Source organism: Gossypium hirsutum, chromosome A12 (genome assembly GCF_007990345.1).
Source record: "Gossypium hirsutum isolate 1008001.06 chromosome A12, Gossypium_hirsutum_v2.1, whole genome shotgun sequence".
Taxonomy (NCBI): Eukaryota; Viridiplantae; Streptophyta; class Magnoliopsida; order Malvales; family Malvaceae; genus Gossypium; species Gossypium hirsutum.
The window spans coordinates 107,784,804-107,809,606 of record NC_053435.1 but is presented as its reverse complement, the minus strand read 5'-3'; the positions used below and the strand labels follow the sequence as shown (position 1 = coordinate 107,809,606).

At 32.3% G+C, this 24,803-nt stretch overlaps 5 protein-coding genes across 7 annotated transcripts; 4 read left to right on the top strand and 1 right to left on the bottom strand.

Moving 5' to 3' along the window:
* The first annotated feature begins 1,747 nt into the window (after positions 1-1,747).
* LOC107947276 (calcium-dependent protein kinase 26) lies at positions 1,748-5,386 on the top strand. Of its 2 annotated transcripts, none has more exons than XM_016881868.2 (5): positions 1,748-2,018; positions 2,503-3,457; positions 3,552-3,848; positions 4,336-4,710; positions 4,798-5,386. In XM_016881868.2, exons 2-5 carry the CDS (start codon positions 2,869-2,871, stop codon positions 5,067-5,069), a joined length of 1,533 nt encoding a protein of 510 aa, XP_016737357.2. In that variant the 5' UTR covers positions 1,748-2,018; positions 2,503-2,868; the 3' UTR covers positions 5,070-5,386. The 2 variants fall into 2 exon arrangements, with proteins under 2 accessions (XP_016737357.2, XP_040939709.1); XM_041083775.1 differs by having other exon boundaries at positions 1,775-2,134.
* Positions 5,387-5,417: 31 nt separating this feature from the next.
* On the top strand, positions 5,418-7,322 carry LOC121203557 (uncharacterized). Its single transcript, XM_041083776.1, has 2 exons — positions 5,418-6,754; positions 6,826-7,322. The coding sequence occupies exons 1-2, from the start codon at positions 6,221-6,223 to the stop codon at positions 7,099-7,101; spliced, it is 810 nt and encodes a 269-aa protein (XP_040939710.1). The 5' UTR covers positions 5,418-6,220; the 3' UTR covers positions 7,102-7,322.
* A 1,899-nt stretch (positions 7,323-9,221) lies between these two features.
* On the top strand, positions 9,222-11,823 carry LOC107947277 (post-GPI attachment to proteins factor 3). Its single transcript, XM_016881869.2, has 5 exons — positions 9,222-9,680; positions 10,038-10,299; positions 10,402-10,598; positions 10,825-11,012; positions 11,185-11,823. Exons 1-5 carry the CDS (start codon positions 9,577-9,579, stop codon positions 11,469-11,471), a joined length of 1,038 nt encoding a protein of 345 aa, XP_016737358.2. The 5' UTR covers positions 9,222-9,576; the 3' UTR covers positions 11,472-11,823.
* A 525-nt stretch (positions 11,824-12,348) lies between these two features.
* Positions 12,349-13,571, bottom strand: LOC121211218 (dehydration-responsive element-binding protein 1D). Of its 2 annotated transcripts, XM_041083774.1 has the most exons (2): positions 13,301-13,571; positions 12,349-13,192 (listed from the first exon to the last, which is right to left on the bottom strand). In XM_041083774.1, exon 2 carries the CDS (start codon positions 13,176-13,178, stop codon positions 12,555-12,557), a length of 624 nt encoding a protein of 207 aa, XP_040939708.1. In that variant the 5' UTR covers positions 13,179-13,192; positions 13,301-13,571; the 3' UTR covers positions 12,349-12,554. The 2 variants fall into 2 exon arrangements, with proteins under 2 accessions (XP_040939708.1, XP_040939707.1); XM_041083773.1 differs by having other exon boundaries at positions 12,349-13,460.
* Positions 13,572-19,379: 5,808 nt separating this feature from the next.
* LOC121211217 (putative two-component response regulator ARR21) lies at positions 19,380-23,979 on the top strand. Its single transcript, XM_041083772.1, has 9 exons — positions 19,380-19,518; positions 19,613-19,762; positions 19,837-20,262; positions 20,355-20,431; positions 21,680-22,888; positions 22,986-23,144; positions 23,224-23,313; positions 23,401-23,601; positions 23,691-23,979. Exons 1-9 carry the CDS (start codon positions 19,401-19,403, stop codon positions 23,742-23,744), a joined length of 2,484 nt encoding a protein of 827 aa, XP_040939706.1. The 5' UTR covers positions 19,380-19,400; the 3' UTR covers positions 23,745-23,979.
* The last annotated feature ends 824 nt before the right edge of the window (positions 23,980-24,803 follow it).

The window sequence follows — 24,803 nt, the reverse complement described above, 5'->3', positions numbered from 1 at the left end:
TTGGTGTACTAAATATAAAAAGGTTGAAATAAGTTATAAGTATTTGTATTTTTCGTAAATTTAAATCTTAATTTGTGTATTTTTATTTTAATGAATTTAATCACTCTACTTTTTAGATTTAAAAGTATAAGTCTGATTGTTACCACCATTAAAATTCTATTGTTAAATTTAGGTTCATCATAACATAATTTTTTAATTACATGACTATTAAGTGAATATTTTTTTTATTTCAAAACGTCATGAAAATAAATTTAACCAAAAAATATAATGGTATTGACAATCGGACTTGATTTTGAAATATGAAAATTAGGATTAGATTTTTGAAAATAATTAAATTACAATAAAGTGCAAAGACTGGTAGCATATTTTAACCAAAAATTTATTAAAAAACTTGTCAACTGAGTAAGTGTGTAAATAAGACATTTATGTTCTCAAGCTACTAGGGTTCAACTCGAAAAATTCAAATTCAATCAAGTGATCTTCGAGATGAGCTTAATTTCAAGCTATCGGTTGAGCCAAATCTGAGTCTAACAACTTGTGAGCTTTATCAAGTTTTTTTATTTTTAGTATTTATTTTAAATATGTTAAATTACATTATGCTCTGAATATATATTATTAACCTTAAACTTAATTTTCGAGATAAACTTAAGCTCAAATACATATGAATTCAATCGAGGTTGAGAACGAAAGCCGATAAACAACTTTAAATAAATTCAATTAGTTCAAATATATCTCGAACTAAATTCAGACTTTAAAAATTGTTCAATTAAACTCGAATCAAACATTAAACTTCAAATTTTGAGTCAATTTTAAACTCGTCATATATTGAACTTAACTCAATTAAAATCCATTAGAGATTTAAAAAATTTCAAACAAACCTTATCCATTATTTAAAATCAAAATTTATCCATAACTTTAATCTCGAATTTATAAAAAGATGCAATACTTTCTTTTTGTAAGGTCTAAGCCAATAATTTTTTATTAAAGAAAGAACGTGAATAGCCAATGAGTAACATAAGCAGTTAAAACCCGAAATCGTTATTTTTCTCAAAACCCGTGTTATAATACTTGATGACCTGGTCTATTAGTTTATTATATCCCGCGCCGCTAAGTGAGACATGGACATGATTAGTAGAAAAAAAAGTAAATTACATTAAGATCACTAAATTATTAATAAATTTATGTTTTAGTCACTTAATTTTAAAAAATTATAAAATGATCACTAAATTATTCAAAAATTTTCACTTAAATCACTAAATTATTTTAAAAAAATTATTTAAGTCCCTAGACTATTAATTTTTTTCTAAAAATAGTTCGACTAGCGAGCTCTAAGCAATAATTAGTATGGTGGATCAATATCCATCAATGAGTAGAAAAATGTACCTTAGATCCAAGTCGATCTAATGGCTAGTATCAGAGATTGAAGAAAAAGTTGTTTGGATTTTAATCCTAGATTTGTGACATTCAAATTTGTTTCATAAAAATTTGAGCTGTAAAAGAGAAGTGAAAGGAAAACTTTTATTTTGGTGCAGGTGTTTGTGAATAGAAAAGATTATAAAGTAGTGATTTTAATAGCAGAGTGACTTAAATGAAAATTTTCTAATAGATCAATAATCATTTTGTAACCTTTTGAAGTTGAGTGACCAAAAAATAAATTTATAAATAATTTAGTGACATTGGGCGGAATTTAAAATTTATAATTAAACTGAATTTAAACTAAAACGTGGAGTCCGAGGAGATACTCTTCTTTCCATTTCAAAAAACAGAACCCCCAAACAAAGGACAAATTAAGAAAAAAAAGAAAAGAAAAAGTAAACACAACAGCTACATTCTCAAAACTCAAAGCCAAAGCCTCTTCATTTAATATATATATAAATTTCTGCAAAAAAAAAAAACTTACAAAAAGATAGACCAAAAAGAAGAAGAGCCCGCAGAGATAAAGACAGAGGTCTGTTTTGGGGGAGAGCTTTCTATCACTGCTCCAACGGACTTCTTCTTTTGTGGTGCTCTCTACCCAGGTTTGTTTCTCTTTGTATATGATTTTGGGGTTTAATGGTTGAATTTGAAAACTGGGTTCCTTTTTGTGTGTGTGTGGAAAGGTGTGATTTTGGATCTGGTGATGGCTTGTTTTGAGGTAGATTTTTTATGGGTTTTGTTGAGCTATGCTTTTTGTTTTTTTTGTGATTTTTCTGTGTTTTTTAGATGATGCGTTATTGATGCTTTTTTTTAGCTGATTATGTGATTAGGGTTTTCAATGGGTGATCGTTTTGTTTTGTTGAGGTTTTTGGGTATATGATAAAGTTTGTTTCTTTCCTTATTTGATGTTTAGAATGTGAATTGTTTTTGTTTTTCCTTTTTTGAGCTTGGATTAAAGTTTGTTCAGCTAATAAAATAATGTAGGGTTTTTCTATAATTGGGCTCTCATGGTATTATTGTTTCCAATATAGTTCACAAAGAATGATTTGCTTCATTAATATCTGATAATTGCTAATTATTTTACAGATCCAGGCAATCTAAGAGGACTAAGATGAATCCTTTGACGTGCATTTAAGATTATGATGTTTTGGGGTTACTGTTCACACCTTAGTATCATCTTGTCATGATTTCGGATATCGTGATCTTTGAGGCGAGTGTTGCTGTCAAAGTTCAACAACTACCAATGAAAGTCTTATGTTTGAAGGGTCTGGATCTCAAATTTGGATTTGGTAAGAGCTATGTGAACGGAGAGATATATAAATCAAAACTTTGACATTAAAATTTGACAAACTTGGTTTTTTTGGGGAGATTTCTAAGTTGTTACAACCTGCCAAAAGGCAAAAACCTAAAACCATTTTTGATCGGTTGGACTTGAACATTTTTCAAAGTGTTATGGCTGTTGCCAAGAGCAGCAGCTTCAATGAAACATCAAAGCAGCCATGTAATTGCTACAAAGTTGCAAGCTTGAGTGAAACGATATTGGAGATTGGCCAAAATGCAAATTTGAAAGATCGATACATTCTTGGAGAGCAATTGGGTTGGGGTCAATTTGGTGTTATTAGGTTGTGCTCGGATAAGTTGACGAGAGAAGTGTTGGCATGCAAATCGATATCTAAAGATAGATTGGTAACCTCTGATGATGCACGGAGTGTCAAGCTCGAAATCGAAATAATGACTAGGTTATCTGGGCATCCAAATGTTGTAGATCTCAAGGCTGTTTATGAAGATGAAGACTATGTTCATTTGGTTATGGAGCTTTGTGCAGGAGGGGAGCTTTTCCACCGGTTAGAGAAGTATGGTCGTTTTTATGAGGCAGATGCTAGAGTTCTCTTTAGGCATTTAATGCAAGTGGTTCTATATTGTCATGAAATTGGGATTGTACATCGAGATTTAAAGCCAGAGAATATCCTCTTAGCTACAAAAGCCTCATCATCGCCAATTAAACTAGCAGATTTTGGTCTTGCAACATATATCGAGCCTGGTAGAGTTATACATTTTTGTCACAGTGCTTGTTTGCTTCCTCAAAAATTTTGAGATTCTTATGTTTTTAACTAGTTGGTATTTGTTACCAACAGGGAAGTGTTTACATGGGACGGTTGGCAGTCCATTTTACATAGCGCCCGAAGTTTTGGTTGGGGGATATAATCAGGCTGCTGATATTTGGAGTGCTGGGGTGATTCTATACATACTTCTTAGCGGGACACCACCATTTTGGGGTAAGACTAAGTCAAGGATATTTGATGCTGTGAGGGCAGCTGATTTGCAATTCCCGTCAGATCCTTGGGATCGGATTTCTGATTCTGCAAAGAATTTAGTCAGGGGAATGCTCAATACGGATCCCTCTCAAAGGTTCACTGCACTGCAGGTTTTAGGTACGTTGGAACCTCCGCAAAAACATTTGTTTTAAATTTATTGAAGCATAAAATCATTATCTTTTGTCGCTATTAAAGTGAATTGAAGTAGTTACAAGGAAAGACCTATCTCGTAATTTGCTAATTCTCTCCCTGTGTAAGCTGACAATAACTGTAATTAACTCGCTTTATAATACCAACTATCATGAGCATGTCCCAAAGTCTGTTCGAATATGTCCCTTACTGGCTGATGCATTAATGGACTTTTATAGTTTCTCAATGCGATTCGTGTTGGGATTGCGTTCTTACCATAGCCATAGGTTTTGGGATTTCAATAGCTTCTTTATTATTATTATGCTGTGATTATAAGGGAAACCCCTCAAACAGGGTCCTGTGGGATCGACTCCCTAAAACTGGGGACATGAGCAACTGGGTAATTCTTAGTTACTGGCTTTCCTAAATTGAAATAATTCTCGTAAAGCTTAAAGTCAAATCATTATTTTTTCAGATCATTTATGGATGAAGTACGATGAATCTTGCCATGAAGAATCAAGTGAGTTTGTATACCAAAGTCATGGAGAGTTGGAGTTTCATAGTGGCTCATTTTCGTTGTCCAGGGATCAGGATATCAGCTTTGGTGCTGGATCTCCAATCATTTATGACGTTCAGTCACCCTCGTTAACATGCAGAACCTCGTTTTCTTCTTCCTTGGTAGAGCCATCTACAACTTGCTTTGCATTGGGTGTATTTTCTTTCCACGGTGGTAATTCTGAAACCTTAGAATTTTCTTCTGCTGTTCCATCAATGCCAAGCTTTGCATTCTTCAGTCCTAGCTCCATTGCAGAACAAGAGAACATTGCCCGGGTTGAGCTATTTGCAGGAGGTAATTTGCATTAATCATCTTAACAAATCTTTAAGATTCGTTCTCATTCATGCAGTATCTGAATTTATGTCTTGCACCGCCTTACAGATACAGGGTTGGATAAACTGCTTGTGCTACCGGATTCTTCACTTTCCTGTGGACCTGAGGCAAGAGAAAAGGAGACCAAGACAGCCGAATTCGGAAGGACAGGAGGAATGAACGGTTCCAAGTTATTGGCCTTCCACAGCAAGAGAAACCGCACCATCGGTCACGGTGAGCGAGAACAACTTGATTTTATCGTGTCTGAATCAGTTATCCGATGGGCATCATGCACAAATCTCCCAACTGCCACATCCCTTAGGTCATCTCTCGTGTGTTGAGCTGTGTCAGTATGAGTCAAGATAGTTCCAATGGAGGTTAACATTTGCATAAACTGCATTTTCCATGTAAGCTAATTCTTGTATCATGTGGTGTTTCAAGTCTGTATTTCCACGTCCCGGTGCGTAGCACCAGCTTTAGTGTCAGTTGGATTGCTGCTTCTAGCTTTTATTAACGGGTTAGATCCAATAGGTAGGAACAGAGTAACAAGTTGTGGTTGCTGGGATTTTGATTCGTGTATAAAGTTTTTTCCATGTTTCAGATTTTGGCACTGTATAAGTAAACAGTAACTGTAATATTATGCCTGTTATGTTTTCTAGTTCCCATTTGTTAAATCTTTAATTATTTTTGAACATTAATTTCATTTCATAAGAAAGAAATTACAAGCAGATCAGGTTTAATCCCGGTACAAGACAAGTGAAAGCCTCCAACAGATGGAACAGGAACAAGCATGGTTGGTTCAGTATTGCCTATCAAAGTCAGTTCTCGACCCACAACCGGTGGGTGAGGATGAAGAGGATGCTATAGGCTGCCGTTAGACTGGTGGTGGTTACTTATTTTTCCGTTAAAACCGAAAGAATAAAAAAACAGAGAGGCTCTAGTGAGACCTCCAAAGGAGGCCAAGCTCAGCCTCGTCCCGAACGCTAACAGACCAACCTGCACCATCCGACTCCCTGTTGGCCTTTAGAGACAAGGAACTCACAAAGATAAAAAGAAAAACGAAAAGTTGGGTAGTAGAGAAAAAAATGTCTGAAAGGACGACTGTGAGAAAAGGGATAGCCGAAGAGAGCGGGCCAACACCCACTAGCTGCAGTTATGGTGGAAAGTTTTAACATATATACGTATTTCCGAATAAGAAAAAGGACAATAATCAGGGACGTAGGCAAAGAGGGGCAGGCAATGGCCTTGATCCCTTAAACTCCTCGTTACTTTCGTCCCTTAAATTTTTTTTGAAATTATATGTTATTACAATTATAAAATAAATTTTTTATCTCCTTTTTCGACATTTTGGATGAGTCAAATTCTACACGTAATTGGCCCAAACTTAATTCTTCATGTTCCCATTGGTAAACGTTTCAATTCAGAGCCAGTATCACCGTACACAATGATTTTTCTGTAATGCAACAAACATGAGGTCCCAATACACCAACAAATGCCAGCCTCAAAATTTTTGATATGCTCAGCTCATCGTTTTCACTTTCTAGAACTCAAAAACTTGACCAAGCTTTTCCATTCCCAGCACAAAATGGGATGCAAATTTATCTCCTTAGAACCACCGATCTTATACCAAATCCCTGTAAGAACAACACCACCATGTTTTAGAACTAAAGCTATTGCTTTCTCTTCTTATGCACCAAACAAAGGTGAACCTGTTTCCACCAAGTTGCCACTGTCAAAGACCAATGATGTCTACAGTGTTAGCTTCAAGACATTAGGAGCTTGTAAGCTTGGGATTTCTAGATACCCAGATTTTGAATACAACGCACAAGGTGGTACAGGGACTGGAACCGGTTCTAGGGTTGCTGATAGCGATGAACTTTCGGTTAGTTTCGACGTTAAAACACTGTATATTCCACCATTGACAAGCTCAACAACTAAGTTCCTTGGATTTCCATTGCCACCTTTTTTGAAAATCCACATTGTTCCTCAATTGTTGCAAGGGAATATCGATCAAGAATCCGGCAAGGTTAGCTATGCTTGTTGTTGAAGGCCATAAAATTCCATTGGAGGTTAATTTGAAGCTTTTACCTTTTGTAGGTTGACTTGGAATTCTTAGCCAAGTTTTGCTTTTCGGTCGGGAGTATTTACGAAGCGCCGCCGTTGGTGGTGAAGACGGTTTTAACGTCAGATGAATCGAAAGGGAAGATGAGAAGTGGAAGAGGTGAGAGATTAGATGAAGAGGGGAATTGCAAATTGGTTGGGGTAGCATTTGTTGAACCTATTGATGATGTCTTCATGAATACTTTCCTTAGTTTACCTACTGAATGCCTTGCCAAGTTGAATGCTGTTATCACCTTGTCCAAATCTTCTTGAAAAACCATATGTTTGTAGTTGCTGAATGTTAATGGAGTTTCGTACAGGGCCCTGGCATAGCAATTCTTAGTCATACTTGGTTAAGCTTTAGATACATCCATACATGACACATGTATATCATATACATATATGTACCAGCACCATGCATGTTTATGTAACCTATTGCTTATGCATAGTTATTGATACATTTAGGGTGGAATTGAATTATAAATTTTTTAAGAGATTCAAATGTAATTTTATCATATATTAATTTATAATTTTATGATTTTGAAGGGATTAAATATAAGTTTTTCATATTTAGGGGAGCTAAAATGCAGTATGGTATAATTCCATAGTATGGTATAATTTCATTTTTTAAGGGATTAAGTAGAATTTTTTTATATTTAAGGGGGCAAAGTGTAATTTTACCATAAACTTGCAAATTTATTGTTTTTAAAGGGACTAAACTTAAATATATACATTTTTTGGGTGAAGAGTTTATAACATTATCCAAGTGAGTGCAAATATTTGTTTCTTTTTGCAAAAGCATAACATTTGTAACTTTATCCTCACAAAACTTATAAAAAATTAGACTAGGTTTATCAATGAAGCTATTTTTATAATTTTTGGATAGCATAGCTAAATATTAAATATTATATTTTGTGAGTATAATTAATCTTATACTCATCTTGTTAAAGTTGAATCGTTATTGGGATTATCCATTTTTGATCCCTCAAAATTTTTATAAATTCTCATTAAACTTCCAAAATTTTTAAAAATTTAATTAGACCTACTAAAAATTTTAAATCTTCTCAATAATCTCTTTAAATTTAAAAAATTTTAATTGAACCCAAAAATTCAATGGCAAAATCCGCCCCTGTATTCTTATGCCGATAAAACAAAGATGGTAAAGAGAAAGTATCTGTTCGAAAAATAAAAAAGAGAATGGATGGACCCATTTGCAGCTTTTTGCTGCGTTAAAAAACGTCCATGGGTGCAGTAGCTTACGTAAAGTATGTCCCATTGTTTTCGTTTTGAGAGAGATTTTTGAGCGAGCTCACTTGCTGCAGCTAAGGAGAGGCACTGTTACAGAGGCGGAGGCACTGGCGCCGGCGCTGGCACTGAAGAAAATAGGGTGAGTTTTTTAAGGATAAATTACACATAAAGATCACTAAATTATTAGTAACCTTATTTTTTGGTCATTCAATTTCAAAAAGATACAAAATGTTCATTATTTCATTTAAGTTACTAGACGGTTAAAATTGGAGTCGTATGACCTTCTCTGTTCGCACTATCTCCACTAATTGAAAGCTCTCATTTTCCTTCTTTTGTACAGATAATTTTTTTTCATGAAATAGCTTTGAACACTGTGAATCTATGAACCAAAATCTAAACATTTTTATTGATTGATCTTTGGCACTAACCATCAGATTAATTTGGATCTAATATATGTTCTCTTATTAGTTGATGGGTATTGATTTATCATAACGATTGACAAATCTTCACTTGGAGCACGCTAGCCGAACTATTTTTAAAAACAAAAAAACAAAAATTAACAGTCTAATTACTTAAATGAAAGCTTTCAAGTAGCTTAAAAATTATTTTGTAAGTTTTTGAAGTTGAGTAACTAAAACGTAAACTTAGTTTATCCTATTGTTTAACGTGTGTGCTCTAGTAAAAGCATTATTGGTACTTAATTGAGATAAAAAAAATTGATATCAATTTTAACATAAAGTCAAACTTAGGGGTTAAAAAATCAAATGCCAATTTGAACATTGAAGAACCAAATGAGGATAAAAAAATTCAGGTACTTTGAAACTAAATTGAGATAATAAAAAATTTCAGGTATCAATTTGAATATTGAAGCCAACACCAAATTGAAAAAAAAAACTCAAATACTAAATTAAATATTAAAACTAAATTTAGGTACCAAATGGTAGAATAACCCTTTTCTTGAACTTTCATTTATGACACACGTGGAAGTTGTAACCAAACAGCTACTTTGAAAGACAGCAAAGAAACGCCGCCGTTTAAAGATTTGTCAAAAGGGCATAAGCGTCATTATTTATGACATCGTATATCATTTTTGGCCCAAAAAAAATCATTTACATCCACGTGTCATGCGACGGATAGCCTACTGAGGTCATCTCATCACGAGATTCTGGTCTCTGAAAAAAAAAAAAAAAAAAAAACAAACCCACCCTTCACGTTCACGGTCACGATTCTCCATAACCAAAGAAAAAGAAATCCATAACTCGTTGATTCTCTGACTCACCTCTTTCTCTACTGAGTTCGTTGTACCAGTTCAACTCGGTTCGTCAAAACGAACTCTCTCTCTCTCTTTCTATATTTATATTATCTTTTCGATTCTATGGGACGGAATCCACCACGTCATCTCTGGAACCTCAATCAACAATCGCTTATTCTGTAGTTAAAAAAACGTCGAATCATTCTTTTTTTTCTCTCTCTTTTCTCTGTTTACTTTTCTTTTGGCCTATGAATCAAATGGCTCCTTGCCGTTTAATTCTGCTCATTATTGTACTTTCCTTTCTCGTATCGTCACTTAACGCCAGCGAAGGTGATGCTGATCCAATTTACAAGTAAGTTTCTGACTCGATTTTGAATCGCAGCTTCAGTAATATAAATTGAATTCTTATATGTTTGATAGGAAAAAAAAGGATTTGAAGGAAAATTTGGATAATTTTATGATGCAAAATCTACATTTTGAGGTTGTTTAAATTCAATTCTGAATTGGGTTGGATTTTACTAGTAATAAACACTTGAAAGAAGAATATATTCTTATAAAAGAAAACCCATTTTAATTTCCGTTTTTTAAAGTTTTTATGGTGTTGAAATTTGCTATATTTAGAATATTTCTTTTATTGGGTTAATTTAAAGACCTTATCTTTTTTTAGTTTTCCCGGCAATTTAACTTGTTTATTAATTTGGGGGTTTAGGGCTTGTTTGGAAGAGTGTGAGAAGAGTGGATGCGTAGGGGAAAAGTGTTTTCAACACTGTAAATTCTCATCCGATGGGAAACCCATTGATGGTCCATGGTATTTACAAGAACCCCTATATCAAAAATGGAAGCAATGGGATTGTCGTACTGATTGTCAGTACCATTGTATGATTACTAGAGAAGAACAGAGGGAAAAACTGGGGAATAAACCCATCAAATATCATGGAAAATGGCCTTTTCAACGTGTTTATGGGATACAGGTTCTTACCATATCATCACCTTGGTGTCATTTTTGTTAGATTCTTGTTCTTGTTAGTGATTGTTTTATGTTCTTGCTGTTTTTTTTTTTTTTTTTTTTTTAGGAACCAGTTGCTGTAGCTTTCTCTGCACTAAGTCTTGCTGTACAGTTTCATGGTTGGCTCTCCTTTTTTATCCTTCTTAACTATAAGTTGCCTTTGAGGCCTGATAAAAAGACTTATTATGAATATACTTGCTTGTGGCACATCTACGCCATCTTGGCTATGAACTTCTGGTTCTGGAGTGCCATTTTTCACAGTCGGTAAGCGATATACTTTGACCCCATAGTCTTTAAGGATCTATACATTGCACCTAATCTGTTAGGCCTTGATCAGGTTCTTACTCATAGAAGCCTTTTGTTTTTTGTGTTTGGCAAGTAATGGTGAGGAAAAAAAAAGAAAAAAAAAAGAAAAAGAAAGAGTTTCAAGCATGTCGAGCTGAGTATTCTTATAACTTTGCATGATATCATTGATTCCTTTTACTTGTAGAGATGTTGAGTTGACAGAGAAGCTAGATTATTCGTCTGCTGTTGCGTTAGTTGGGTATGGTCTTATTCTAGCGATATTACGAGTGTTCAATTTGAGAGATGAAGCTTCAAGAGTCATGGTTGCTGCTCCGTTGGTTGCGTTTGTAACAACACACATCTTGTATCTGAACTTCTACAAACTTGATTATGGTATTTCTTTTTCTTTGTTACCCTCGTAAAACAATATTGTCGACATTCATTAATGCGCCGGTGCAGTTTGATATTTTCAGTCCAAACCACTCTTATAATTGCTAGTTTTAATCCATCTGAACTTTCTTTCTATCATGTTGCACTCTAGTTACAAGCTGGATTTGTTTTGCAGGTCTAAATATGAAAGTTTGTATGGCCATGGGTGTAGCTCAACTTCTCATATGGGGAATTTGGGCCGGCATAACTAGCCATCCATCACGCTGGAAGGTTTGGCTGTTTGTTGTGTGGGGAAGCCTTGTTGTGTTCTTGGAAATATACGACTTTCCACCTTATAAAGGGTTTGTAGATGCACACGCTCTGTGGCATGCTGTCAGTATCCCTCTTACTTACTTCTGCTGGAGCTTTGTCCAGGATGATGCCGAGTTCAGGACCTCAACTCTCCTCAAGAAAATAAAGTGAGATTTCTTCATTCCACTCGTGCACTAACAGAATGGTGAAACGATCCAACTCACTTGTGCATGATGCAACAATCACCGGACTGATTGACATTTTGTTTACCGATATGGTTGGTGTTTTCTTCGCAATGCAAGGGTATGTGTCGTTATCGAAGTCTCCAAGTTTTTTAGGCTCCGGTCTTTGTTTTTCCCGAGGTGATCGGTAATATTCACAAAGGCTTCTATCCAATTTCAATGTAAATTTTTTGTGTTGAATCTTTAAACTAAGCTTGTTTTTACTTGCATTGCTTGATTAGTCAGTCTTCTGTATGATTATGAAGGATGGAAAAATATGTAAGCAAGCTTTTTATCTTTTACTTTCGAGTTTGCTGTCTGTTGTTGCATTAACTTATAATAACATACACTGAAGTTGTCAACTGGATCATCGGTGGAGTGATAAAAGGGATTGTATTCAAATCTTCCATCTTTGGACAAAAAAGCCGAAGCTTAGCCTATTCAAAGGCTGGCCCAAAAGCCCATTTGATTTAAAATTATTTACTAATACTTGGGCTAAGCTTATCTTTAACTTAAAGTTCTTGAAGCTTCCCATGCTCGTAAAAATACTTTTAGTGATTTTTCTTTTCTATTTAAAAAACCAGTAAATTAATTTTAAGTAAAATTTTAACAGCAACTCAATATGATTGACTAAATAATTAAAAAGTGACATTTAGCGTGTTACTTGTATCTTATATTAATGTATAATAGTTTATTTTTAATAGTAAAATTAGATAAATTTTTTTTATAAAATAATTAATTTACATCTTAATCTAATTTTTAATATAAAAACCTCCTTAATAATTCTTATTATTGGAACAAATACTTACCAAACTTTGAATATAATAGATATGAAGCTATAAATTTATTGTTTGGAGAAGTTATGACGTATATATACATCGTATATATACACATTAATCTTTTTACTTACAACACTACCCGTACAATCCAAAAAAACCGTTGTACGTACAAAACATAAAGGGCAATTGCCGGTGGCGATTTCTACGAACTAAAAATTCCAATGAATGCTTGAAAATGTCTGAAAAAATTACTTTTAAATAGAATAACTCCATAAAGGTACATAATCATCTACTTCATGTTCTTCCCATCCTCCGTCATGACCGGAACGAGGAGGTGACATCATCATACCGGCAGCCATATTTGCCCAAAATCTTTGTGTCCCAAACAACGCTTCTTCGTCCAAATAAAACCCTTTCTCCATCTCCGTGTTTTCACTTCTCTTTGAATCGTTTCTAGAATTCCCGCACGAACACTCAGCCGTTCTGAAAGTCTCCGCCACCTCCGCCGCCGTCTTTTGAATATCCTTTGGGTCGGAAGAAGCCGGGACCGGAAGATTCCAAGCTGAGTCAGCGAAGTTCAAACAAGCTGACTTCCCTCTCAGTGCTATAGCTGCCACGTCGTGAGCACGCGCCGCCATATCCGCCGTCGGGAAAGTTCCAAGCCAAATCCTCGACTTCTTATTAGGCTCCCTCACTTCAGAAACCCACTTCCCGGGATTCCTCCGGCGAACTCCACGGTACACCGGGTGTCGAGTCTCCCGGAACTTCTTCCTCCCAGCTCGCCTCTTTGGATAACTCGAAGCTAACATCACATATTCATCGGAAAAATTCACCGGACGATCAGTTCCACTTTCAGAAACCGACCCAGAATCAACCATATCATAATCTTGAACTACAAAATCCATTTAAAAAAAAAACCCAAACAGTAATCAGTTTAAGTTTCAGTTAAACAAAGCTTTTGACTTAAAAAGAGTATATTTCAAGAAAAGGATATTCGTACTTAGGATCCAAGTATTTTAGGAAATCACTTGCTGTATGAACTTCCGAATTTGGAAATGCAAGGGAAAATATTAACTAAATGAGCTTTCTTTTTCTACTTCAAGCAACTATGAAAGGGCGTCTTATTTATATATATTTAGAAATGAAAGATATTTAGATATTAAGCAAACACGGAAAATCCAGGGTGTGGAGTTATGGAGATTAGAGGGACAAAACATAAGACTAGGTTTCTTAGCCAAGTGTACTAATTTTCAGACAAGTTGTGGTTCAATCAGAGAAGGAAACGTGGCGATTTTGGCAGCTGGATTAATCTGTATTTTGGGGAATGGATTCTGGTCCAAGTCAAAAGCCCAGCCACAGTTGGACAGTTTCAGTATAATCCAATTCAATGACTTACTTCCACGACCGTTCTTTGGTCACTTTCATAAACTCTTTTTCTTAATAAAGATTTATCTTATCTCTTCAATTAAATTTTGGTTTCATTTTAATCCTTTTCAAATGAAATTTCTCAAAAAAAAAATTATAATTTTTATTTTGGTCTTTTCAATGCCAAATTTCTTATTTTCATCTCTCAAATGTTTATTTTATAATTTTTATGAATTATAAATATTACATTTAAAAAAAGAAAAAACGAATGGGCAATGAAATAGAAAAGACAGGAAAGATTTTTCAATGAAAAGCTTATGAGCAACATCTCCGTAAGGAAGAAAACAAGGCACAGTGAAAGGAAACTTTTCAGAGTGACGTCACGATTTCCGACACACGGTTGACAGTTAAAACCTTCCCTCAACTGCCACTTTCCCCGCTATTCATCCCTAAAATACAAAGCGGCGGTGGTCCCTGGGCGGTGGAAGCCAACCTCCTACTATAGTTTATTGCCGCGTTACACCGTGTGGACCACCACCTGCACCCTCTCCCTCCCTCCAATAAGATTTAAAACTAAAATTCCTAGCTATCCATGGGCTGGGCGGCCCTTCTGGTCCAATTTGGGCAGGGCTTAAATAAAGGGTTTTGTTCAGGGCCCAATTTGGTTCAAACAATTTCTTTATATTTTATTTAAATTTAATTATTAAAAATATATAATTATAAATCTAATATATTTTATTGTTTTTAAAAAGTAATATGTGTTTGCGGGCAGGCCAAGTCGAGCTTGGACCAAGCTTGAAAAATTTTTAGAATTGGGCTTTGGCCAAATCTGACCTAAACCATGAGTAACTCTAATTATCGCCATATAGAGTGTTTTTTTATATGAATAAGTTTTTTGTTATTTAGTTTTTGAAATTAATTTAGTTATATTTGTAACATAATTTTTATTTAGGGGTATTTGATTCGTTTTCAAAAATGAAAATTTTTACTATTTAATGTTTTAAATATGTCTGATAATCATTTTAATTTTTTTACTTGATATAGAAAATATTAAATTGATTTTATTTTATTAAAATTTTGAAATAATTTTTTTGAAAATAAAATATTCAAATTAATATATTTATCTTTCATCCAAAACTATCCAAAACCATATAAAATATTATATTAATAAGATTAAAATTTAAAAAGTCAATTATATTTTAAAAATCAATGTTTTATCAAACAACATAATTAAATTTAGTACTTGTATTTATTAATTGACCACTCGATTTTTTAATATAAATTCAGCACTTATAAATTTTAATAGTAAAAATAAAAAATTAATTTTTCAGCATTTAAATTTTCGATTTATCAAACACACCATTAGTTATCACCCATAAGGTGAGTAGAAAGTTAGATGAATTGAATTAATAAAATAAAAAATAATTTAATGAAAATAAATTTGGTTTATTCAGTTAGCTTAATCAAATTTAGGGTTTACTCGATTAATAATTAATTTTGGATATCCAAACCGAGTAAACCAATATTAAAAAAATTATAAATATGGGCTAAAATGTGTGGATGAAATCAAAATTAGGTACCAATATGGAGCAAAACAAAACATAAATATCAATTTGTATATTGAAATCAAACTCAAATACCCGAAATATATTTACCTTTTTTAAATAATAAATATTCATGCCAAACCCATATCCAAACACTCAATACCCATATAAAACCAAACCAAACCCAACCCAAAGACTCAATTAATTAATTTAAATTGGTAAAAAAAATTTGTCATCAATTCAACTTATCCAACCAGTTAAATAAAGTTTAAATACAAAAAATTATAAATAAATATAAAATTCAATACATAATAAAAAAATGGCAATATATAAAGATAATCGTGAGATTAGACTTTAAGATAAGAAAGAAGAGGATTGGTCATTTAACACTTTGTTTTTCGTGCACCATTATTGCGGCAGGGTATCCTAGGATCCTTTAGCAATGCTTAATTGGTTAATCGTAGTTCATTGTGGCAAGGCTAGGATACAATTACTAGTTGTTAATCAAAGTAATGCATCTCTGATTAATTTTTTAACATTCTAGTGTTGTGGTTTTTATAAGTTTGTCTTACTCCTCTATTGGATTTTTTTTTTCAGACAATGCTATTTTGTGTAACAATTTGTAGTTACAAATTTGAAGCAGTTGTTGAGATAAAAGCTATGTGATTGAAAAGAGTGGTTAAGGGAGTGGACACTCCTTCAAGCACTACGATAAAATAGAACCAAAACAAGAGACATGAGGTTTGTTTACGCAATTTAGTTTCTCTACGTTCTGCAAAGTCTAACTCAATGAGAAATATTCACCATTTTCAACATTTATATAACAAGTTAATCTAAATCTATTACACATTTGTGACAATTTCCTTACTTTTACACTTTTATATTAGAGTTGTGTAACCCAAATTATTGTTAATGAAATAAAATGCAGTGGCAAAATAAGATCCATATAGAACTACTTTTCTTCTATTTGATATTAACTGCACAAGTAGAATCCGTATATAACTACTCTTTTCTATTTGACATTGAATAGAATAAGATTTTTCAACCTTTAAATAGATGTAATCGAAACTTCTCTTGTATCATTCGAATTTTAACATTAGTGAATTTTATTCCCCTCTGCCAATGATTTTTTTTCCTGAAAGGGTTTCCATGTAAAATTTGTGTGCGTTTTATTTTTCTTTCTCATTGCTTTGTGTGATCATTCTATATTTCCATTATCGAAGTTCAGTTTTTACAAACCGAAAAAGCCTAATACTCTCACCATTAGATTCACCCACGTGAATTCAACAAGTAAAACTACAATACAACCATTTTTACTATAAAAAAAGAAATCGTAAAATAAAGTTCCTCACTTAACAAATTAAGTGTTTAAACTCTCCGTACAATAATCTATACAAATCTCTCAATTATGTATAATATTTCGAGACTTGCTAACATAAAGAAGATTTGGGATGTCCCTTTATTATAGGGACATGATTAAATTAGTCCTTTATTATTAAGTGGATTAATTTAGTCTCTATATTATTAAAAAGAATTAAACAATGTAAAATTGGAATAGGGATAACATTACTATTATATAAAAAAATCATTTGTTGTTTGACAAAGTTAATATTTTAAATTTTCTATAAGTGAAATATTTTGTTTGGAATTGAACAACAATTAAAAAAATTCAAGTCATTTTTTATACAATAAATGTCAATTCTGTTGCAAATTGGACTTATTTGATTCTTTTTAACAATATAAAGACTAATTTTATCCAGGCCCAGTAATGTAGGGACCTGACAAGAAATTTAACCAAATATTCACCTACGAAAAGAGAAAAATTGTAGCCAAACACATCTCAATTTCACCAGATGAAACAACACGACATTGAAACAAGACTTAATTTCCTCAAAAAATATAAAAGGAAACAAAACCTATTGTAATTAATTAGTTTAAATCATTAATTAGGAGAAGACAAAATTGCCATTTCGTTTTTGCTCCATTTTGAGTTAAAACTTATTTTCTCTCTTAATTAATTAGATATTAGTATTATATGGAAATGGTTTTACTACAAACAGTGGGTACAGAACATAGTTTTTATTTTCCTTCCATCTCTTATGTCTTTTTTTAATTTAACAATCGTTGTTTCGTTGTGTTAAATTTTGGGATTTATATGAAAATTTTAATTAATTTATATAATTAATTTTAATCAGTTTAAATTCAAATTTTATTTTATATAAAAACAAAATTTGAATTTAATTAATTATAATATATTTGACGGAGAACCTACACATTTATATATGACAAAACTTGAATTTAAGATATCAAAATATTTAAAATCTCAACCATACCATTAAACCAATGTTTCATTGTCCGATTTATAAGGTTTTAGTGTGAGATTTTTGGTCTAAAGCTAGACATGATTTAATATATTTATATATACATAAATTTTAATTTTAAATTAATTATATAAATAGTAAAATAAAATAAATTTAATATTGAGTAAAGCGAAAATTAAGTCGAAATCAAAGTTTGTACCAAATCAAAATTTCTCCCTGTCACATCGTAAATTTCTTTTCTTTTTCTTTTATATATATTTAAAATTGTCAATGAATAATAATATAATCTAAAAAATAATAGTAAATGAGTTCATGTATAATACTTAAAATTAATATATTGTCAGTTCAGCTTTTAACTCAGTTGATATTGCTACTATAACAAAATTAGAAAGGTGTAAGTTCAAACACGATTAAATACTTTTCTCTTCGGACTTGAAGATTGAGAAAAAGTTATAAATAGAAACTAATACACTAATTCTTTCTTTGGTACTAGATCTAGGACAAAAATAATTATACATAAAGTACGATCGTTGTATCGATTGTTATTTTGGAACATTACGTGATAATAATATAACATGTGAAATATGATTATTATATCATTCAATATCATTATTCTAATTTGTTAAAATGCAACATATTTCACATCAATAAATATTATAGATAATGTACGGTCGTTATACAGTTAATTGTCGTTATTTCGTAATATTTAAAAAAACGTGTTCCACGTTAATGATGTTATAGTTGAGTAATGATTGTTATATCCTTAAATGCCGTCATTTTGGATAATTTTAAAAAAGGTAATGAGTTCAACATCAATGATCTTATAGTTGAGTTATGATCATTTACCATTATATCGTTAAATACCGTTGTTTTGGATATTGTCAAAACAAAGCAATGTACTGTTCCACGTTGACAATATTAAACATAAGATAAATCGTTATATCGTTAAATACCAATAAGATACGATTGTTATACAGTTGAAAACTGTTATTATGCATGTTATCAACATTAAAAGATACACTTGTAACACAATTAGTAAAAAATGCATATATAAAAAGGATTAAAGAATTTGAAAATAATATCGTTAAATACTATTATTCAAGATTATTAGAAGATAATGTATTCCGCATCAACAATATTTAAGATAAGATATATCGTTAAATACTGTTATTTTACATGTTACCAATATTAATACATGCACTTATTATATAATTTAGTAAAACGATTTATATATTTTCTTGATTTCTTTTTAAAAATTTGCATATATAAGAAGGATTAAAGAAATCGAGATTATATGTTACATATATTTAGTGATAGAATTGTAACATTTTTAATTTAAGTGTATGATTTAAATTAATAAAAAATATATTTTTTGAATTATCTATTTATAAAGTTGGAACTCGATAATTATAAATTAATAGGATAAACACTCCAAAAAAGGAAAATATGTTGAACCATAAGAAGAGGGTTTGAACACAAAGCATTCACACAACAAATTGCCTAGTAAGAACGTCTTATATTTGGTAAATTTCATTTATATTTAGATTCTGAGCTGGATTTTGGCCATAAATTGGTATGAAATTTCTGGGGGCTCACTCCACTATTTGTTGTCATCACTGGTTTTTTTTTTTTCATTTCCAAACTCCCTATGCACACACAAAAAAAATACATAATTTCATGTTCCAAAAAATGTAAAAAGTAACTGTCGAATTTTTGTTTGGCTGTAGACCCAGGTCACTGCCACGTGTACACCGAATATCAAGCCACAGATTGCTTTTATGGGGTACTCAGTGTATATATAACTGTTCTATTGTCGCTCTTATACTCATACTATAAGCCTTCCAAAAAAACAAACAAGAGAAGAAAAAAAATGGTTTCTACTAGAAGTGTCAACTCTCCTGCTATGAAGATCACTATCTTGGTTGTTGATGATGATTCTACTTCATTGGCTATCGTTTCTGCCATGTTAAGAGAGTTCCGATATGAAGGTACATACAGACATACGTACATATATCCATACATATATGTGTGTGTGCGTGATTTGAACTAATTTTTTCTTGTTTCTTGTCTGTGTGTTCTCAGTTACGAGTGTTAAAACACCGGCAGCTGCTTTGTCTGTTCTTCGATCAAATCCAAGTATTGACCTAGTGGTCACTGATCTCCATATGCCTGGAATGAATGGGATTGAGCTTCAAAAACGAATCAACAAAGAGTTTAAACTGCCTGTCATCAGTGAGTAGATCTTATCTCTTCGTTATTTTCATGATTTCATTACATATCTAATGTTGTTCTTGTTGGTTATGTAGTAATGTCCTCGGATGACGATGAAAATGTGATGCTAGAGAGCTTAGCAGGAGGTGCTGTATTCTTTATAGTTAAACCAGTAGACCCTATTGGGTTAAAGAACGTATGGCAATACGCTGTTGCTGCTAAGAAAGGTAAATCCTTGCTCATCGAGGACATGGACAGGGAATCTTCGTCGTCGTCACCAGCGGACGGGAAACTATCCCTCGGTGGCAACACGAAGTCGGTGTCATCGGTGAATAACGAAAAGAACGATCCCAAAAATGGATCGAAAAGAAAAGGTGCATCTGGCAAAGGTAGGGACAAGGATGATAACGATGATGAATCGAAGTCTCCACCTCCAAAAAAACCTAAGAAGCCTAAGATTGTTTGGACGAATACACTTCATAACCAGTTCTTGGAAGCCCTACGCCAAATTGGCCTTGAAAGTATGTACATATATATATTGGTCATTATTTATGTTAATTTGTTGATTTTGTTAATATATTGTGATTTTCTTATTCATGTTTAACACAAGCAGGAGCTGTCCCAAAGAAGATCCTTGAGCGTATGAATTCGACAGGCTTAACCAGGGAAAATGTGGCTAGTCATTTACAGGTTTGATTTTGGCTTTGATTATTTACTTATTATCATTTTTGATAAATTAACACAGTTTTTAATGAATTAACCTTACACTTGTACTAATGAATGCTGTTTTTATATATGGTATCCAGTCTTTTTTGTCAAGTCCTACATTTGTTTCAATTTTTTTTATATTTTATATATTTTTTCCTTCCAAAAAATAAATTTTGAATGTATTTACTATTTTTCGTGACTTTATAATTTTTGGAAAACTAGAAAACGAAATTTTATAAATACTTTGAGATTATCAACATAGATCTCATCACTAACTTTCCAATACCCTAAAAAAATTATAGAAAAAGTGAGATGATAAAATTTAAGCCTATTTTGATATATAAATTTTAGGAGAAATTATTTTATAGATCATTCTCACCACATTATTTATAGTCAATTTTTAATTATTTAATGACATTTTAGTAATTTTTTTCTTGTCATTAATACATAATTTTGATATTTTTTTACTTGAACTCCAAATCTTGAACCCAGATTCTTAAATCTCAAACTCTAAATTAGTTTAGGGTTTGAGATTCAGGATAAAAAAAGGTACCAAAATTATGTATTAATAGTATTAACAAAATTTTCTAAAATATCATTAGATAATTAAAAAGAAATAATGGAAAATGTGATAAAAAAGGTCAATTGAACAGAGATTTAGAGGGAGGATTTTCTTTTAATCAGGTTTTTAAAATTTATAAAATTGAATTTACTTATTTGGTAGCAAAAATAATGAAGAAATTCATTCTTCTAATTCCAGATATATTTTTTAAATTCCTCGAAATCTTATTATTTTTATACATGATTTCTTTTTAAAAATAAAAAAATAAACATATAAAAATAATATTTCTATTTAATTATAATATATTATGTATTATATTTTTATAAATATTTGTAAACTTTTTACAAATACAATGATAATCATATCACATATTTTTATGTTATTTATTTTTAATATCATTAATTTTCTTTTACAATTATTTTTTAACTCGTGCTTTTATATTAACCGCATAAAATAAAATTCTTAATTGCAATGCAAGAAAAACTAGGTAAAAATAAAAATAAAAGATTAATTCTTCATGCAAATAAAAGAAAAAAAAAACAGTTTGGGTAATAACCAACAAGAAAGATATTTTACTTTAATTTTTTTTTTATTCTCCATATTTGTTTTATAGATCATGTTTTCTGATATATTCCTAATGCATCCATTGGCTCGTGTAAATGTTGCAGAAGTACCGGATCTTCCTAAAGCGTATAGCAGAGAGGGGTTGCTTTGCATCCAAGGCCGTAATCGACAGGTTCCTGAAGTCGAACTTCGCCGCCGGTCATCCCTTGTTGTTGAAAACTGCTCAAGAGTATTCCCGATTGGAACACATGGAACGATTGAGGGTATTAGCATCTTATCCTGGTTTGCATGAGAGCCTTATGGGTCACAGTTCCACTAGGAACGTACCCTTGTTTTACGGTCATCCTGGTGCTTCGAGTAGCAACGCTGCTCAACAGCCACTTGGCTATGGACAATCCCGTTTATTGTCCAACCAAACTAACCAGCCACTCTTCCCTGGTAGTGGTAACATGTTGAACAATCCCAATCTGAATAATCACTTGGGATATGGAAATGGAAATGGAATTGGAATTGGATCTAGTTCGTCGGTGAATGGTGGGGGTGGGTTTTCTAGTGGCTTGTTGAATGGCGGAAACTCATCGCTAACGTACCCAAACCAGGTTCAAGCTAGGCCTGATTTTTACAATGCTGGTCAGTCTTCGTCTTCACCGTTCCGATTTGGCTCAGCTGGCTTTCATTCTTCGGGTTCTACATTGGGTAATGGGCTCTTCGGAAGCAGTAGCAGCTCTTACCCTAGTCTGAATAGCAGCTCTTCGGGTTCTATAGTAGTTAATGGGCTCTTTGGAAGCAGTAGCAGGTCTCACCCTAGTCTCAATAGCAGCTCTTCGGGTGCTACATTGGGTAATGGGCTCTTCGGAAGCAGTAGCAGCTCTTACCCTAGTCTGAATAACAGCTCTTACCCTACCCTGAATCCTGGTTACACCAACAATGCTGCTAACAGCAATCGTGGGATGAGGTTTTATGAACATCTCCTTAATGGGTCGGCTCCCCCTCTCACCGTTGACTATGGCTCAATGAATCAAACCCGTCCCACAGGTGACTATGGCTCAATGAATCGAACTCACAATGAGAATATTAATGTTCCAACCATGAGGACTACACCTTTAGATAGTCTAGATTTTATGCGAGAGTTTCCTATTCCACCAGTTGACAATTCGACATTGATTCAAGGACTAGGAACTGGCAATACAAGATTGACTGAAATTAATTCTGATCAGCTGCTGAACAATGTTCCTAATCTTGACAGTGAACCACGAGGTGGTGATGGTTTACTTCAAGACCTTGTGCTTGAGTCGAAAAAGTTAGCTAATGAGGTAATACATTTCTATTGTAGTAATTGAGTGAATTAGTATTATATTCTTCTCAAAATTGTTGGCTTTTTTTTTTTTCTTTTTTTTGTTATCGGTACAGGAGAAAGCTGGTGAGCAGAGTGTTGAGAATTCCGACTATTGCTTGCCTTCGTTGTTCCCGGAAATCTATCCGACATTGGATGAACTTCTCAACTGCGATTTCCCCGATCCCTTGTCCGATGAAGATAACCATCCTTGGAGTGAAGAAGCTATTGGACAGGTACGTCCACTAACTCCATATTTTGCATGCTACCATTTTTCCTTATGAATCCTCACAATGTTAGAGGATTTTTGCCTAGGTTCAAAGTGAACTTGAAGAGCTGATCAACAACCCCAACCCTGCTGCAGGCGATGGTCGTTCCAATAAATCCAACCCAATCACTAATAAGGCAAACTTCAATTTCTAGTTTTGTTACATATATATGATCACGCTTAAAACCATACTGATTTATATCATCTTTTGTGATGTAATATAGCAACAAACCGGAGGGGAACAAGTGACTGTCACTCACCCACTCAGCAATGTACTCCAAGTGATGACTGCCCCAGCTCCTGCTCCCGCTCCCGCTCCCGCTCCTGCTCCAGCTCCTGCTCCTGCTCCAGCTCTGGCTGTATATAACTCGGCAAACAATGCGAACAATGGTGCCCCAGTTGGAGCTAATTCATCAAGCTATGAGGTATATCATTGTTGTTATCATCTTCACTCAATCTCATAATGGCTTATACTGTTTACATTTAAATAAAAATAAATTCTATATGACTGCAGGATGATGAGGATTTCCTGGATTCCTTGCTGAACTTCAACGACGAGTTTGAGTGATAGCCATCGCTGCAGCTGTCTGAATCATTTACTTCAAGCTTCAATATAACAGTTAACTTTAGATATAAAGTTTCGGACCTACCTATAATATCTAGTTTTTTTTTTTGGTTTAAATAAGAAGCTTGGACATGGGTTTACAGTTTGTTTTTAATTTGGTTATGTAATGTTTGTGACTATTTCTCTCTTTATATATACTTGGCATTATCTATGTGTTAAATAAATTGGAACCTTTCAATTTGCTATCTTCTCTTTCTCTCTATATTTATTCCAAACTTCTTTGTTTATTTATATTATTGCTTTTAAATAATTATTAGTTTTTTCAAATTTTAAAACATTTTTTCCTGAAATTTTTATGTTTAAATACTTTTATTTAGCTTCTCAATTTAAAATAATTGTAGAATTTTTTTATTGAAAAAATATTTATTAATATAAATAGTTTTAAAAAGGTTTGAAAATGTTTTCGATTGCAAACTCTTAATAGTTTTAATTTTTTATACATTTTTCCTTACAAAAATATTCATTTTTTAATTAATAAATTGTAATAAGTTTTTAAACACAATTTAAAATTTTATATAAATTTAAACAATTTAAAACAAATTAAAGTTTTTTTAAATGATTTGTCGTAAAACATGTTTTCTTTAAAATGTTTTTAACTTAATTATAATTAAAGATATAATTTTTTTAATTTTTTTTAAGTAAATACATTTTTAAATTTAATTCAATTTAATAATTCTAAACATATTTAATTAAACATAATTTAAAATATTGACAAATTAAAATAATTTTTAAACAGTTTTAACTTTAAAACTGCTTTAATTTTTTTAAAGGGGTTTTTAAAATTTTATTAAGGTTTTAACCTTTTAAATTGAAAAAAAAATATTTTTTGATAGTTTAAAATTAATTTTAAAACAATTATAGATTTTAAGAAATTTTTTTATTTTTAAAAACTATTTATATTAATTCCGAAAATAAATATTTTTTATTTTTATATTAAACTAAAAAATTGTATAATAAAATTAATAGTGGGATCTAATATAATATTTAAATTGTTGATGTCTC

What these genes read in the sequence shown, in the direction of transcription:
- LOC107947276 (XM_016881868.2), top strand. Translation starts at nt 2,869, where the DNA reads ATGGCTGTTGCCAAGAGCAGCAGCTTCAATGAAACATCAAAGCAGCCA. An exon ending in TGCAACATATATCGAGCCTG is followed by an intron (nt 3,458 to 3,551) that starts GTAGAGTTATAC and finishes TGTTACCAACAG; the next exon opens with GGAAGTGTTTACATGGGACG. An exon ending in CACTGCACTGCAGGTTTTAG is followed by an intron (nt 3,849 to 4,335) that starts GTACGTTGGAAC and finishes TTATTTTTTCAG; the next exon opens with ATCATTTATGGATGAAGTAC.
- LOC121203557 (XM_041083776.1), top strand. Translation starts at nt 6,221, where the DNA reads ATGCCAGCCTCAAAATTTTTGATATGCTCAGCTCATCGTTTTCACTTT. An exon ending in TCGATCAAGAATCCGGCAAG is followed by an intron (nt 6,755 to 6,825) that starts GTTAGCTATGCT and finishes TACCTTTTGTAG; the next exon opens with GTTGACTTGGAATTCTTAGC.
- LOC107947277 (XM_016881869.2), top strand. Translation starts at nt 9,577, where the DNA reads ATGAATCAAATGGCTCCTTGCCGTTTAATTCTGCTCATTATTGTACTT. An exon ending in AACGTGTTTATGGGATACAG is followed by an intron (nt 10,300 to 10,401) that starts GTTCTTACCATA and finishes TTTTTTTTTTAG; the next exon opens with GAACCAGTTGCTGTAGCTTT. An exon ending in CTTCTACAAACTTGATTATG is followed by an intron (nt 11,013 to 11,184) that starts GTATTTCTTTTT and finishes TTTGTTTTGCAG; the next exon opens with GTCTAAATATGAAAGTTTGT.
- LOC121211218 (XM_041083773.1), bottom strand. Translation starts at nt 13,205, where the DNA reads ATGGATTTTGTAGTTCAAGATTATGATATGGTTGATTCTGGGTCGGTT.
- LOC121211217 (XM_041083772.1), top strand. Translation starts at nt 19,401, where the DNA reads ATGGTTTCTACTAGAAGTGTCAACTCTCCTGCTATGAAGATCACTATC. An exon ending in ATGTGGCTAGTCATTTACAG is followed by an intron (nt 20,432 to 21,679) that starts GTTTGATTTTGG and finishes TAAATGTTGCAG; the next exon opens with AAGTACCGGATCTTCCTAAA. An exon ending in CGAAAAAGTTAGCTAATGAG is followed by an intron (nt 22,889 to 22,985) that starts GTAATACATTTC and finishes TTATCGGTACAG; the next exon opens with GAGAAAGCTGGTGAGCAGAG.